The 13,352-nt window shown below is 40.0% G+C and overlaps 1 protein-coding gene across 7 annotated transcripts in view; it reads left to right on the forward strand.

Moving 5' to 3' along the window:
• Positions 1 to 13,352, forward strand: part of ARHGAP29 (Rho GTPase activating protein 29) — a 94,276-nt gene that overhangs the window by 56,494 nt on the left and 24,430 nt on the right. For all 7 annotated transcript variants that reach the window (XM_073357006.1, XM_073357012.1, XM_073357013.1 and 4 more), the window contains exons 4-5: positions 10,117 to 10,213; positions 10,565 to 10,637. In XM_073357006.1, coding sequence (XP_073213107.1) covers positions 10,117 to 10,213; positions 10,565 to 10,637 — 170 coding nt within the window. The remainder of the gene's footprint in view (positions 1 to 10,116; positions 10,214 to 10,564; positions 10,638 to 13,352) is intronic.

Consider the following 13,352-nt stretch of genomic DNA (forward strand, 5'->3'; position numbering starts at 1 on the left):
TGGCCTCGGCTCCCCATTCTGGACATTGAGACCTGGCTCTGGCAAGCGGGGTAGCAGTGCCACTCAGATTTGAGCTGGCCCCCTGATGGGGGATGGCCAGTCCAAATTTGAGTTAGCAGCACTATGACTCCATGCACCAGGGTCCAGGGAGTGATGCCCAGAGTGGGAAGCTGAGCCCAGCCATCCATGAGGGACAGGAGTCACTGCTATGAGTAGTAGTGGCTTGTGTCCCTCACAGATGGCTGTGGGCAGGCTTGCTCTGCAACTTTTTCTCTCCCCACCCGCCAGGCTTGCCACCCACTGAGGGCAAGACTTGTTCCACTTTAGCCACTAGAAATCTTGGGAGGTATGCTTGGATACAACTTTCTGTGTAGTCCTAGGATTATCCTGTCGCCCAGGAAGTTACTGTGGAGCTAGCTAGGGCTGCTGTCACTAGGCCCTGCCTACATGACATGGAGAATGCTCTGAAGTGTGAGTAAAAATCCCACCTGCTTTTCTTCCTCTGTCAAGAGCCGTGCAGGGATTCTCTGTGCTGACATCTTGTGTTTCTTTATATAACTTTTTCCTTGCTCTAGGTATTTTCTCTTGTTCTCTACTTATCTTTTGTAGCGATGTCCAACATATTATTTCTTCCCCTCCCCTCTGGCATAGATATTGCTGCTATGTCAGTTAAGAATACTGTTCGGTTTATCTGTATCCTTCTCCTACATGGAGGTAATACTTCTTATGGTTATTTTCTTCTTGCCAAGTAGCTCCTCCTGCTTGTGCTTTAGAAGTACTGCATACACTAGAACCCCAGTCTTCTGTCTCTTCCTGGTGCAAGCAGAGTTTCCTGTAGGGCTCTCCCGGAAATGGAGGTTCCTGTGAAGTCATAACTCCACTGGTTCTGTACTTGTTGTCAGCACTGTCGGAGCAAATGACCTGAATTTCTAATATAAAAAAAAAACAAGCAGAAGAGTAAACTTTAAAAACACTCGTCTCATCCCCTGGCTCAAAACTTTTTTTTTTTTTTTTTTTTTGGTAATCATAGCATGAGTACAAACTCCATTTGACTTTCTTTGCAGGTCATCTTTAAAGCCCAGACTTAGTCCATGTAATTTGTTCACTCACACCAGAAATAGACTTGATAGCTAGTGTTCAGTTTAGTGCTAATTAACCAGAACATATGTTGTTAGTTCGTTTGGTTTTTGCAAAGTTTGAAACTAGATGGGCAGTTTTATCAGCATTTGAGAGTAATAGAGCGACTACACAATGTTTTTGTGAAACATAATTGTATATTGTGTAATGCTATATTTTTTTTTGGGTAAAAGTCATGTTTTAGGGGGAAATGGTGTCTAAAGTCAGATGTATGAAAACAGCTATACCCCTTTAAATACAATATATATAAATCTCACTGCCTCCTCACCCCACTGAGGAGGGCACTGACCACCTGCAGCAGCATCCTCCACCCTCGCACCACAACCCTAATTCCAACTTGGTCAAACCGAACTGTCATGCCTAACCTCTGCAAGCTGAGTGCAGGGTTGTTGACTTTCTTTCCATCCCTCCCACCCCAGTGGGGCTTCCCCTTATCACTGGGCTGGTGACCTACCTTCAACCTTCCTGTTTCCCACCATTTGAGAAACTCTGCTTTATTAAAATCACAGACAGAAAAGTCATGGTCAAACAGAAAAATTACAGTATCCATGATGTTTTTAGCCCCATGACAAACCAGCACCTTAGTAATGAGTATATGACAATATTACTATCAACATGCTTTAAATAAAAAGGGCATTGTATAACAGTGCAGTTGCATCATCCAGTCTTTTTTCAGCAAGTGAGCCCAGCTAGGTCCAATAGCATGGCTATAGCTTTTTATGTACACATGAAGTATTGGCATGCAGCCATAGCTCATTTAGAAAATTTAAGGTCAGGTCTATACTGTGAGCTTACATCAGTATAACTGTGTCATTCAAGGGTGTGGAAAATCCACACCCATGAGCGATGTGGTTATACTGATCTAACCCCTATGTAGACAGTGCTATGTTGATGGGAGAGCTTCTCCTGTCAACACTGCTATCGCCTCTCAGGGAGGTGGATTAACTATGCTGACAGGAAAAGCTCTCCCATTGGCATCATAGCATCTTTACTAAAATGCCGCTGCGGCACAGCTGCATCAGTGCATTGTATGTTAAGACAAGTGCTAAGTAGAGTCTTGCCTCATGGAATGAGAGACCTTTACACAGGGAAAATGTGTGTGGTGGACAGTGATTTTGCTGTTACAGTAAGTAACAGTCTTTCCCTTGAGCTGGAAAGGAACCAGAGTTCTAACATGTTTCTAGTTTGAATCACACTGCTTCAAGAGCTGTTTCAGAAGAGATTAGAAACCCAAGGTTCTGATTCTTTGGGGGGATTTAAAATTTAATAGAACCTTTTGCACATTTTGAGGGGATATGATTTGGTGACCTGATTAAATTCTAATGTGTAGCTACTTTCTTCCTAACTACTGTAAATTTCCATCTTCCTTTTAATAAAATACTGTATTCGTCACTTGCTGGCTATCAAAAGACTTCAGTGAAAAATGTTTTAATGTTAGCCTTAGTCATTCACTGTTCTCCTCATGTGCCTGGGGATTTAAATATGAGTTGTTATGTGAACGGTGCTCTTTCAAATAGTGCCTGCAATTTTATTCCTCCCTGTCCCCCTCCCTGAAGAATTTGCACTTGTATAAAAATGATCTCACTTCACCTAAAGTATAATATTTGCTGAATGCAAAGTCCCTTTGTCGTGCTCAGCTCTTTTGAGCCACTTTGCCAGATTGCTGGAGGGCTGAGGGACCTTCCTGAGACTGCCTTTCCCACCAGTGTTCCAGGACCCACTTTCTGCAACTCTGTTGTGAAGGGGAAAGAATCCATCCTATGCAAAAATTTGCTAGAAGTTAAAAGCATGAAAGTTATAGACTTTTACAGAAAGTACTTTAAACCCATATATTATCTTTCTTTATTATTTGCTTTCTATGGGTTAGGAATCACGCTGCAATACTCTCTAGCATAGATGTTATGCTCTGTGGAATGGCTCAAAACCACCTGCATCACTTACTTTTAAATTATGTAGGAATCTTCCACAAGAGTGGTATTAAGGTGGGTACTTATCCTGGGGCAGCTGGCACATCACTCCTCATGCCCTCCCCAGAGGCCAAGTGCAGAACTACAGTTGTCACTGCCTCAGTTTCTCCAATGAGACATGTATGTAGTGAAGTGTACCCCTTCAGTCTAATTTATCTATCCAAAGGCCAATCAGACATGCAGGCAAGCCTTCACCCCAGCATCCTTAGTGGGAGGCAGAGTTAATCTTAATCTCTTTGTCCCATCTAAATCCACTCATCTCCCTCATCCAGGCTCCTTATCATTAAGGTGCTCTCAACCCAGCCTCCTTCCCTCCCTAGAGGGACTCTTACCATCACCTGGGGAAGGATTCCTTCTCAGAGCTCAAATCACCGCAGTTCTTCTCCAGAGTGGCATGTAGTTCCTCTGTGATCCGGACAACCTGCTGCTGTTTAGTAAAGTCCTTCTCCTTAGGGACTTGGCTCTCTTAGTGTGCTCCCCTTTCAGAATCTCTCTGGTTTAGGAGTACCTTTCCTCGGTCCCCTTTACTGGTGAGCTCCCTAAATAACTTCCCTGAGAATTCCTTCTCAGCTGGAGTTTCCTTCCTGTCTTTTGGAACTCTGTCTGAAGTCTCATAACCCTTCATTACGCCGCATGGGTGTTCCTTAGCTAATTAATTGCTGCCCAGCCAAATAAGCAATTAACTACTTGCAGGTAGATCTGGGTTGGCTTGTTCTCCTTAGCAGAGCCTATCACAGGTAGACTTGGAGCCTGGCCCCCTCAGGAGCCAGCTGTTTTGTGACAGGCATGTTTACAGCGTGTATGCTTTGTGTGCAGCATGTGCTTTGTGCCAGTTGTTGAAGCAGAAGGTGATTTTATAGGAAGTAGGCACCTATCTTAATCTGAGCTCTCAACCACAGGAGTCTTTGCGCAGCTTTTCAGTGGTCATGAAGTAGACTGACTCTCCTCTCCCAGATCCCAACTTCTTAATTCCTTGCTGTGTGTCACCACCAGACTCCAACTCCATGGATGCTCTAATCTAAACTAGTTTGGGAAGTTGAGGATGAGAGTTCTAAAACAATGTCAAGAGAAGCTGATACAGACATGGTCAGAAAAGCAGAGTAGGGCAGGCCATTGACACTGCAACTGTAGGAGTGGATCCTTTCACTTGTTGAGCCATTTTCACTCTTGAGCCATTTTCCCAAACAGACTGCAGAGGACCAGGCACCTGGGAAGTGCCTTCAGTGCCGAAGCCCTTTTTATGAAGAATTTTCCCACTTGGGATACAATTTAAAAGTACATAAGCAATCCTGAATTTAAGCCTCTGATCGAACAATGCAACGCATAGAACTGGTCAAATATTTCCAATTTGCCTACCCCGTTGAGATAATTGGACAACTTACAAACATGTCCTCTCTCTCTGCTCCTAGTTAGTCTGATGCAAACAAGTTATAAATTTGGAGCCAAATTCACTGCACTGACTGCTGTGGAGATGTGCTTTCTTATGCCATCAGTGAATTTGAGCCTTCGTTCTTCATACCAGCTTTTTAAAAAAAAAAAAAAAAAAAAAACCTCTTATTGCAAAGTTCTGGTGAGAGTTTCATTTGTAGCTGATGTCTAGAACGGCATGGATTGCAGCTGTTGCACAGCCAGTGTATGTTTGCTAATACACATGGCAGAGAGATACAGCAAGGTGTTAGGGGCTGGGGGATTATTAGTAGAATTCGAAAGACAAAATCAGCCCTAAAATGGTGTTAGGGAATTGTTCACAATTGAATAATTTAAGATTAATAACAAAAGAATAAGCTCTAGCAGCAACTTCTGCTCTTTTTAAACAGGACGCTTTGTCTCAGTTAAATCGTGTTGTTAATAGAAATATGTCAGCATCTCAACGAATTCAATATATGAATATGGAAGTTCAGTTTACTTTTAGTTAAGTGGTTTTTCCTGTGTCAGTCAATATACCAAGATAAAAACTGCCACGATTAACTGCAATATAAGATTAGACCTTCCAATAGCTACAATGTGCTTTTGCCCTAATGATCTCTAGCAAATGATATTGCAACAATGTTCCATACACATTTGTCCTTAAACATTTATGAAAAATTTTATATTCCTAAAATGCACTTAGTGATGCCTCTAAAGGCAGATGTACAGCATGCAGTGAGCATGTGGTGTATTAAGAAACAAAGTAAAGAGAGCTCAAATAAGCCAATACTCACGCATCCATCCTAAATCAAAAGCTTAGGAAAAAAGTTGTTTTCCATCAGCTGCTAAAAGTAACAAACTGGCAGTGGGAAACAGCTATGCTGGGAAATGCCATCATGATGACATAAGCATGATATGTCTCTCCTATTCCTATACAATTGTCAGCTGGTCACAATTAAACCTAGTGTTCCCTAATTAACTAAGGCAGGTGCAGACAAGTCCTCTTTTTAGATCAGCTAGGAAGCAAATTCCAGTGTTGAGGGCACTCTTAGAAAATGCCCAGTCCTAGCGCTGAATCTACAAACAGTTGGCTTGAAAATCACATACAATTGCCACTCCTGCTCAGAAGTAAATAGGAAGCTGGTGCCAGAAGATTAGGTCTAAAAGGCTCCTTATGGCTATTACCACCAAGCAGACCAGCAACCACATTGTACATGCGCTAATAGCTTTAGCAGGGGTGGGCAAACTACGGCCCGGAGGCCACATCAGGCCCTTCAGATGTTTTAATCTGGCCCTTGAGCTCCTGCTAGGAAGAAGGGTCACGGGCTTGCCCCGCTCCACGTGTGTCGTGGTTCCTGGAAGCAGCGGTATGTCCCCACTCCAGCTCCTATTCATAGGGGCAGCTCGGGGGGCTCCGCATGCTTCCCCCGCCAATGGGTTCCCGGCCAATGGGAGTGGCAGGGATGGCTGCCTGGTCGCACCTCCACATAGGAGCCAGAGTGGGGACATGCTGCTGCTTCCGGGAGCTGCTTGAGGTAAGCGCTGCCCAGATCCTGCACCCCGACCTCCTCCCGCATCCCAACCCCTTGCCCCAGCCCTGATCCCCCTCCTGCCCTCCGAACCCTTTGGTCCTAGCCTGGAGCACTCTCCTGCACCCTCATCCCCAGCTCCACCCCAGAGTCTGCACCCCCAGCCAGAGCCCTCACCCTGTCCTGCACCAACCCCCAATTTTGTGAGCATTCATGGCGCACCATACAATTTCCATACCCAGATGTGGCCCTCAGGCCAAAAAGTTTGCCCACCCCTGAGCTATAGCTTCTGAGTGGTCTTCAAGTGTAGCCAAAGGTAGAGTGTAGAGTGTTGTTGCATCTCTTCTGCTTTAATGTATGACTTGATTGCATTTTTTTTCACTGACTTCAAGAAAGTATGAATTTGCAGAATGGGGGTTTTAGGCAAGCATAAATTGTAGCCAAGAATCAATTATGGACACAAACTCTATCATTTTACTACCTATGAAAGGAATGGTGACTATAAGCTAGTATTTGGAATTCATGGCATTTTGATGTTTGTTTTGTCAATAAAGTCCTACATTCAGAGCAGAGATTAAACTGAAAGTTCATTGAACAGAAGAACTACAGCTACAAGGCTTCAAGTAATTGGAAAAAAAATATTTTACCTTTAGAATGCTATTATTTAAAGACCTTGGAATACAAAAGCCAGTGTGCCCCCTGAGTCATCCAGTTAAGAAGATAAAACAAAATTGTGCGAACTTGTTGTATAGATAAGTAACTGAATCATTTGGCAACAGAGGGAGGCTAGAACTGTAGGCATCTTGTTGAGAAAAAGGAGTAGTAGCATTGTTAGGGCTGTTCAATTGAGTATGGTAGAATTAGCCTTTGCAGAGAAGAATATCACACATAAGGTTTGTCAGTATAGCTATACCAGGAAACCCTCCTAGCGTGGACACAGACTGGCAAAAGGACTGTTGCTGGTATAACTGTGTCTGCATTAATAGCTATGGATGGCAAGATCCTTATCGGCAAAAAAATCACAACCTAACTGACATAGCTATACTCACAAAACTTTTAAGTGGAGACCATAGTTTGACTATCTCCTCAGTCAAAAGAGCAGATTCAAAGTCTCTCTTGGCTTTAGAGAAGCATGGGTAACTATCTCCAGGAATATCTCTGGAATTCTTATTTCTAAAAATATTCATAATCATAGTGTTCCAAACAGTCTGTTTTGTGTTAGGCATTTTATTTGGATTAAGCTTCTGGTTTCTTTGGCTTTGAAGAGATAAAATCTGAAATCTGTTTTAAAATGTCCTGATTGTTAGTCAAGCTGACTGTTAGTACATATCCCTCTTGTTCCTTTAAGAATACAGTTCACCTTTAATATATTACACGTATTGCCTTTCAGGCACTAGATGGCAGGTATGTTATCTTTATAGTGTGACTTAAAAAAATTAACATTTTCCTTTGCAAATGCTATTAAGTTGCATGCTCACTTTGAAACTTGCACCACTATAGATAGATGCCATTTCCAGACAGGGAAATATTACTACAGTCCATTGTTGTCAGTAGCTATTGTGTGCAGTCAGGATGTCCTGGGGAAAGAGTGTGCATGTTTAAAGTTGATGTTAAGTACATCAGCAATGCACTAGTAAGAGACATGAAGAAAGCTTCTATATCCAACTTTATTGGTAGGATTTTTTGGCAATCTTATTAGATGAGAGGTGGGAGTCCTGAAACTTCTTTTGTCGTATAATTTTTGTTACCCCACTTAATGTGATGGATTCTAAAAGGGAAAGTTTTTTCCATCACTGAAAATGAAGGCCTAACAAGACGAGCATGAGTTTTCCTGGAACAGAAAAGTTGATTCTTAGTGCAGACAGCCTTTTTTTAGGGTGAGGTTGTATGTTAAATGTTTCACTAATACAGTGAGAGAAGCACTGCTTCTCTGAAGATATTTTGGTTGAGGATTTATTAAATATTTTCATGGTAAGTCCTTTGTGTTTGATAAGTTGATATATTTTATGATTTTTCAAATAGGCAGGATTTTGTGCTTGCATTTTAATGTTTTTTTTCCAATCATGGATGGATGGTAATTCATAAATCCTTTAGTTAAATGTTGTTGCTTAATGATTAAGTTTGGAAGACTTTATTTATAGACTTTTATTATTTCTGCAAAGTTGAGGGTTTTCAAAATGTTTTCTTCTGTTGATTTTTACAAATCCACTCATAACCTGTAATCTAATATGTTTGCTCTGTGGAACTTTATAGCGTGTATTTCTTTTTCTTCAGAAGTACCAGAGGCGTTGTTTTTCATGTTAATCACACAATATAACATGGAAAGGGAGAGAGAAACCTTGATCTTAACAGGGAACAATGACTACAGTAGTAACTGCTGGTATTTTTGTCATGTGACTACTATTAAACTATTGTTGCCATTTCATTACAGTATGTTCTTCATATGCCAAAGAATTGTTATACAGCACAGGACTGCTTAATGTCAGGCTAGCTTCTTCGAAAACCACTTTTAAAAATGTTTTTGGCAAATCAGTTGGCATGCTGAGTACATGCAAGGAGGGAGGAATGAATTTGTGTTAATTCACTAGTGAAAACATTTCCTTTCACAAAGGAAGTCTGAGAATACCTGATTTACTTACTGTATGTTCTTTGTTTTGGTGACCCATTAGGGTTTAAGCATCTGGCAGGAAGCCTTAATGTAGTTTAGGCTGAAGCCTTAAAAAGCATAAGCTTATTAAGAAATTTCTGTACAATGAATTAAATTTTCACTTAATGTTGGAGTTACTGATTCTAGAAATACATACAGCTAGTTTATTTCCATATTTAAATTTTTGTATGTTTGAAGCGCTACAAATACAAATAGGTTGAATTATTTGTGTTGGGTTAATATGGTCATGAATGTTGCAAAAGGTGGGGGTGCGGTGTGTGTGTAAACTTTATGGCATCTGGGTAAACCAGAATTTCACATTGCCCAATTAAGCCTTCAGGAATTGATATTAATCTAAATTCTATTGGCTTGGGCAAATCACTAAGATTGTCTACCCGAGGTCCACCCCGGGTTCAGGGGAGAGTATTTTGGAGAGAAACAGAAAACTTCTCTTTGCATCCTTGCTGGGGGTTTAATTTGGGAGTAGGATAGAAAAAATCCTGCTTTTCCCCCTCGTCTATCTGCCACCGCTTGCTTTTGATTACGCCTGTAAGAAGTTCACTTCTACCCCCAGGGTATTGACACAAGCTACCAAAATAAATCATTTTTCCCTTTTCATTATTGTTTGTGTTACAGTAGCACCTTGAGGCCCTAGTCAGGGTCAGTTGCTCCAATACTACAGTGTTAAACACTAAGATAGTGTGACGAGCGACCCTACCCTTTTCCTATTTTGAAATCACATGTGATGGTGGTAGAGAGATTTTTCTCTCAACTCTCCACTGCCTCCAACTTGCATAGTGGAACAGAACAACTGTTACTAAGCTGGGTCACCAGATTACAGGGCTAATAGTGAATGAAGGTTTCTGCCAAGGAAACAACGTATGGTATTTCCCTGGACATCTAATCGTTTTCAGATATGAAATAGGAATATATTTGTATGGAGCCCTTTTGTTTTGGTAAACTGTGTTTGGACTTACTTGAGCAGCCTGGAAGATAGGCAGTTTCCTATATCAATATTTAAATCATTTATGTGTGTTCCCACTGCCTTGTAGGTGACTGAATCATTCCTGTGAGTGGCCATCCTTCCTCCTTTGCTCCCGCTTCCTCTCTCCTCCCCCTCCCCCAAGGAGCTTCCACACAGACCTTAACTGTGAATAGGGAAATGTAGGGAATTGAAAGGTGGTAACCTTATTCCCAGTTTGGAAGTTTTTTGGGTTATTGTGCTTGTCTGTTTGCCCTGAACCTGAGTTACATTTATTAGTTTGCTCCTAAATAATGTTTGATAAACAATTCTAGAAATATACTCTCATGAAGTATAGGGTTACCTTTCTCTATAGATGATTTCTACAAGATTGTTGTGTGAATCTTTCTGTATGCTTTGCAAACATGAACAATTTCTTTTTTCTTTGGATTCTGTTTGTTTCCGAAGCTGTGAACTTCAAAGAAGTAAATGAAGAAAACAAGAGAGAACTCTTCAGTGAAATATTTTCATCTATTGACACACTGGCATTCACCTTTGGAAACGTGTAAGTGGTATAGGTTGGAATTTAAAAGGAATAATGCTGAACAGAATTAATACAGACGAATAGTAAATATTCATTTGTCTTCTGGATACAGTTTGGTTGAGACATGAACTTAAGTAAACTACACCTTGAGCAGTCTTGGGATTTTGTTGCTCTTGTAGATAGTTTAAAAACTTGATAGTTTGACTATGCTAAAATAAAATAGATTATTTTTGAGCATACTGTTTTGCAGAGCTTTTAAAAAAATAGGTGGATTCTTTAATATGCACCTAACTTTCTGTTTGGAGTGACTTGTAGAAATTCTGCTCAGAAGTAACAAACAAATGAAACAGTTTTTTTCTGTTTTCATGGCAGTGTTTCAGACTTCCTTATGGGAGATGTAGACAATGGTTCATCACTGGGACTTCCTGTATCTCGTAGAAGTCGGGTAGGCTGAACACATTCTTTTGGGAGTGTGGAATAATGTTTGTAAAGGAAATTTGCAGTCTCCATCTTATTTTGAATATCCTTGTTTCTGGATTAATTTGTTTATGATTTTCTGAATGATTAAACCAGCTAAAATGTAAATGCCATTTTATAGTGTCATTAAGGCTTCCTTGTATAAAATATTTTCATGTTCTTAATACCAGTGATGTTTCACTTTTGCCAGTCTTGTTTAGATTATTTCACGTTTAAAATAAGTTTATCCAACAGAACAATTACATTGTTTGATTCCAGTAAAGTGTGTGTTTTTTTAAAAGTTGGTTCTGTTTGTTAAAAGTAAGCATTTTGGGCCTAGAAACAGAGCACAAGTTTAATGATCCATGAATAAATATATAAAATGTAGTATATTATCAGTGCTGTCCAGGCTGGAAAAAAATAAAAACTTGGTAAGCCATGCCCGGTGTATATTGTATACAAGAAAATATAGTTAAGAATCAGTGCATATGATGATCCAAACTGTTAGAGTATCAAGAACGAAAGCTCAAATGTAAGTGCATTATTTTAGGCGCGGTCTATGCTACTAGAAAACATCTTTAAAATATAGTTCTGTAGCATTGTTATGGTCAAGTCTTGTTATGTTAAGTTTTCTTGTCTGTACTGTAAAAAAAAAAAAAAGGGGGGGGGGAGGCGTTTAACTTTTAGAGATCTATGGTTATAGCAAGGCTAATACACTGTTCTCCATGGCCTTGTCTACACTAGGGAAAGTGGGGTTTGTTTAATTTCAGAAGCCTTCATGTAGACAGGCTTCCAGCAACTGTAACAGTTTTCAGCATTATGCAGTATAGACTTGTTCCCAACAGAGTTAGATAAGGCAGCCAGTGGGCCATCTACATAAAGGGGCTCCCAAAGTTAACACTTGTTCAGCTGCAACAGTGGGGAAAATTTTTCAAAAATGTTGCTACTGTTTAATCAGGGACTTAGATGTGTGTTAATTACTTTTGAACGCAGAATTATTACTTATTTTTCTGTCCATGCAGGCAAGGAAAGTACTTATATAACATACTTTGGCCTCGACAAATGTGCTTAACCATGGTTTCTTTGGAAGTGCAGAGAGCATCCTAAAGAGTAAATCATGAATGTCATGTAGCTAAATGATTAGGAGAATGAGAAAATATGAAGTTGGGATGAAAAGACAGTCAAAACCAAACAATAATGGAACTGATGAAGAAATTTTGAAATAATTTAGAAAGCAGATTTCACCTGCCATAAAACTAACTGGCAAACAAGCCCCCTTGGAATCTTAGGAAATCCATGAAGAACTTTCAGTGGTTTCTGCTTGGAAGCTGAATGGACAGTCCGAGGTAGTGTAAGTTAGTGTATTCCTGTCTGCAAAACTGTTAACAAAACTAGTGCTACCAAAACCTGAACCAGGAAGTTACCAGAACTGAAACAGGCTATGGTTGATTTTAATCTCCATTTGAAAAGTTAGAAAAATCAGGAAGAAAAATTGTCTAAACAAGTAAACATATTTGATAGATAAACTTATTTTCAAACTCTTGTTGCAAATTAAATTCTAGAAGTGCTTGTGTTTCTTCAGTTACTCATGTGATGCTTAAAGTTTAGCTTAGTTTCTAGAATGGGTTAATTTTTATGATGATTGAAAAAGATAAAGGGGAGAATGTCTTAAACCTGGAGGTGATCGGGAGTCTTAGACCAAGTACCCATAATTTGTGTAGCTCTTATTTAATTTTGTGTATCTTAATAGATAAAGTTGTAGAGAGTAAGGGACCTGCTAAGAAGTTTGCCTTGGGCAGAATCTTAAAAAAAGGGAGACTACTGAAGAATAACATAAAGTGTAGAGCAAAAAGTCCAATCCCACAAACCCTTAATTATACAAGCCTCATTAAGATCATTTGCTTCGTCAGCGGGTCAGATCATAGCAGTAATGGATTCTGTAATGAGACCAGTGGATGAAAAATGTGGAAATTACTTGAACGTTTTTATTAAAGGTCTTGTAAGAGGAAAAAGGGGACTTTTAAGGAATGGGGAAGTTGCAGGATAAGAGTAAATCTGTGGGAATAAAATGAGTCCTATAGAGACAAAAATGCAGAAATTGGTTAAGAGAGCCAAAGACGGCACACTTCTAAATGTCAGGGCAAGAAGAAAACCAGGGAGGAAGTGAAACTGCACCAAGATGACTATGGGACTCTAATTTATCATATCTGTTCATAATGGTCACCAGGTTTCACCACTATTTCAAGGCCCCCCCCTTTTTTTTTAATCCTTTTCTTTCCTTATGGGAGAGAGGATGATTAGATGGAGCAGCTGGAGAAGCTTGATTTGTTGGACATGCACCCTAAATTATGGTTGTGTATACAAGTGCATGTGATCCAGGTCATTGTATGCGTGCATATTTAAAAATAACACTTTGCCGCAGTCCGTAATATAAAGAACAGAGTTGGGAAGAAACATAGGAATTATTTGTCACAGATGGTTAAACTAACATGGACATATCAATCAAATCCCTCTTGTCTGAAACTTTATCTGATGTGACTAAAAATAACACCCGTAGCTGAAAAAGATTAGAGTAGAAAACTTTGCTGCCAAATACACCAATATACACTTTGTGTAGAGTGATTTTTGTTGTTTTCCATATAGCGACAGGCAGTTCCATGCAAATTGAGGCAAAACAGGGGAGCAAAACATAGGTTTTTAAACA

The sequence above is a fragment of the Lepidochelys kempii genome, chromosome 8, assembly GCF_965140265.1.
Source record: "Lepidochelys kempii isolate rLepKem1 chromosome 8, rLepKem1.hap2, whole genome shotgun sequence".
Lineage (NCBI taxonomy): Eukaryota > Metazoa > Chordata > Testudines > Cheloniidae > Lepidochelys > Lepidochelys kempii.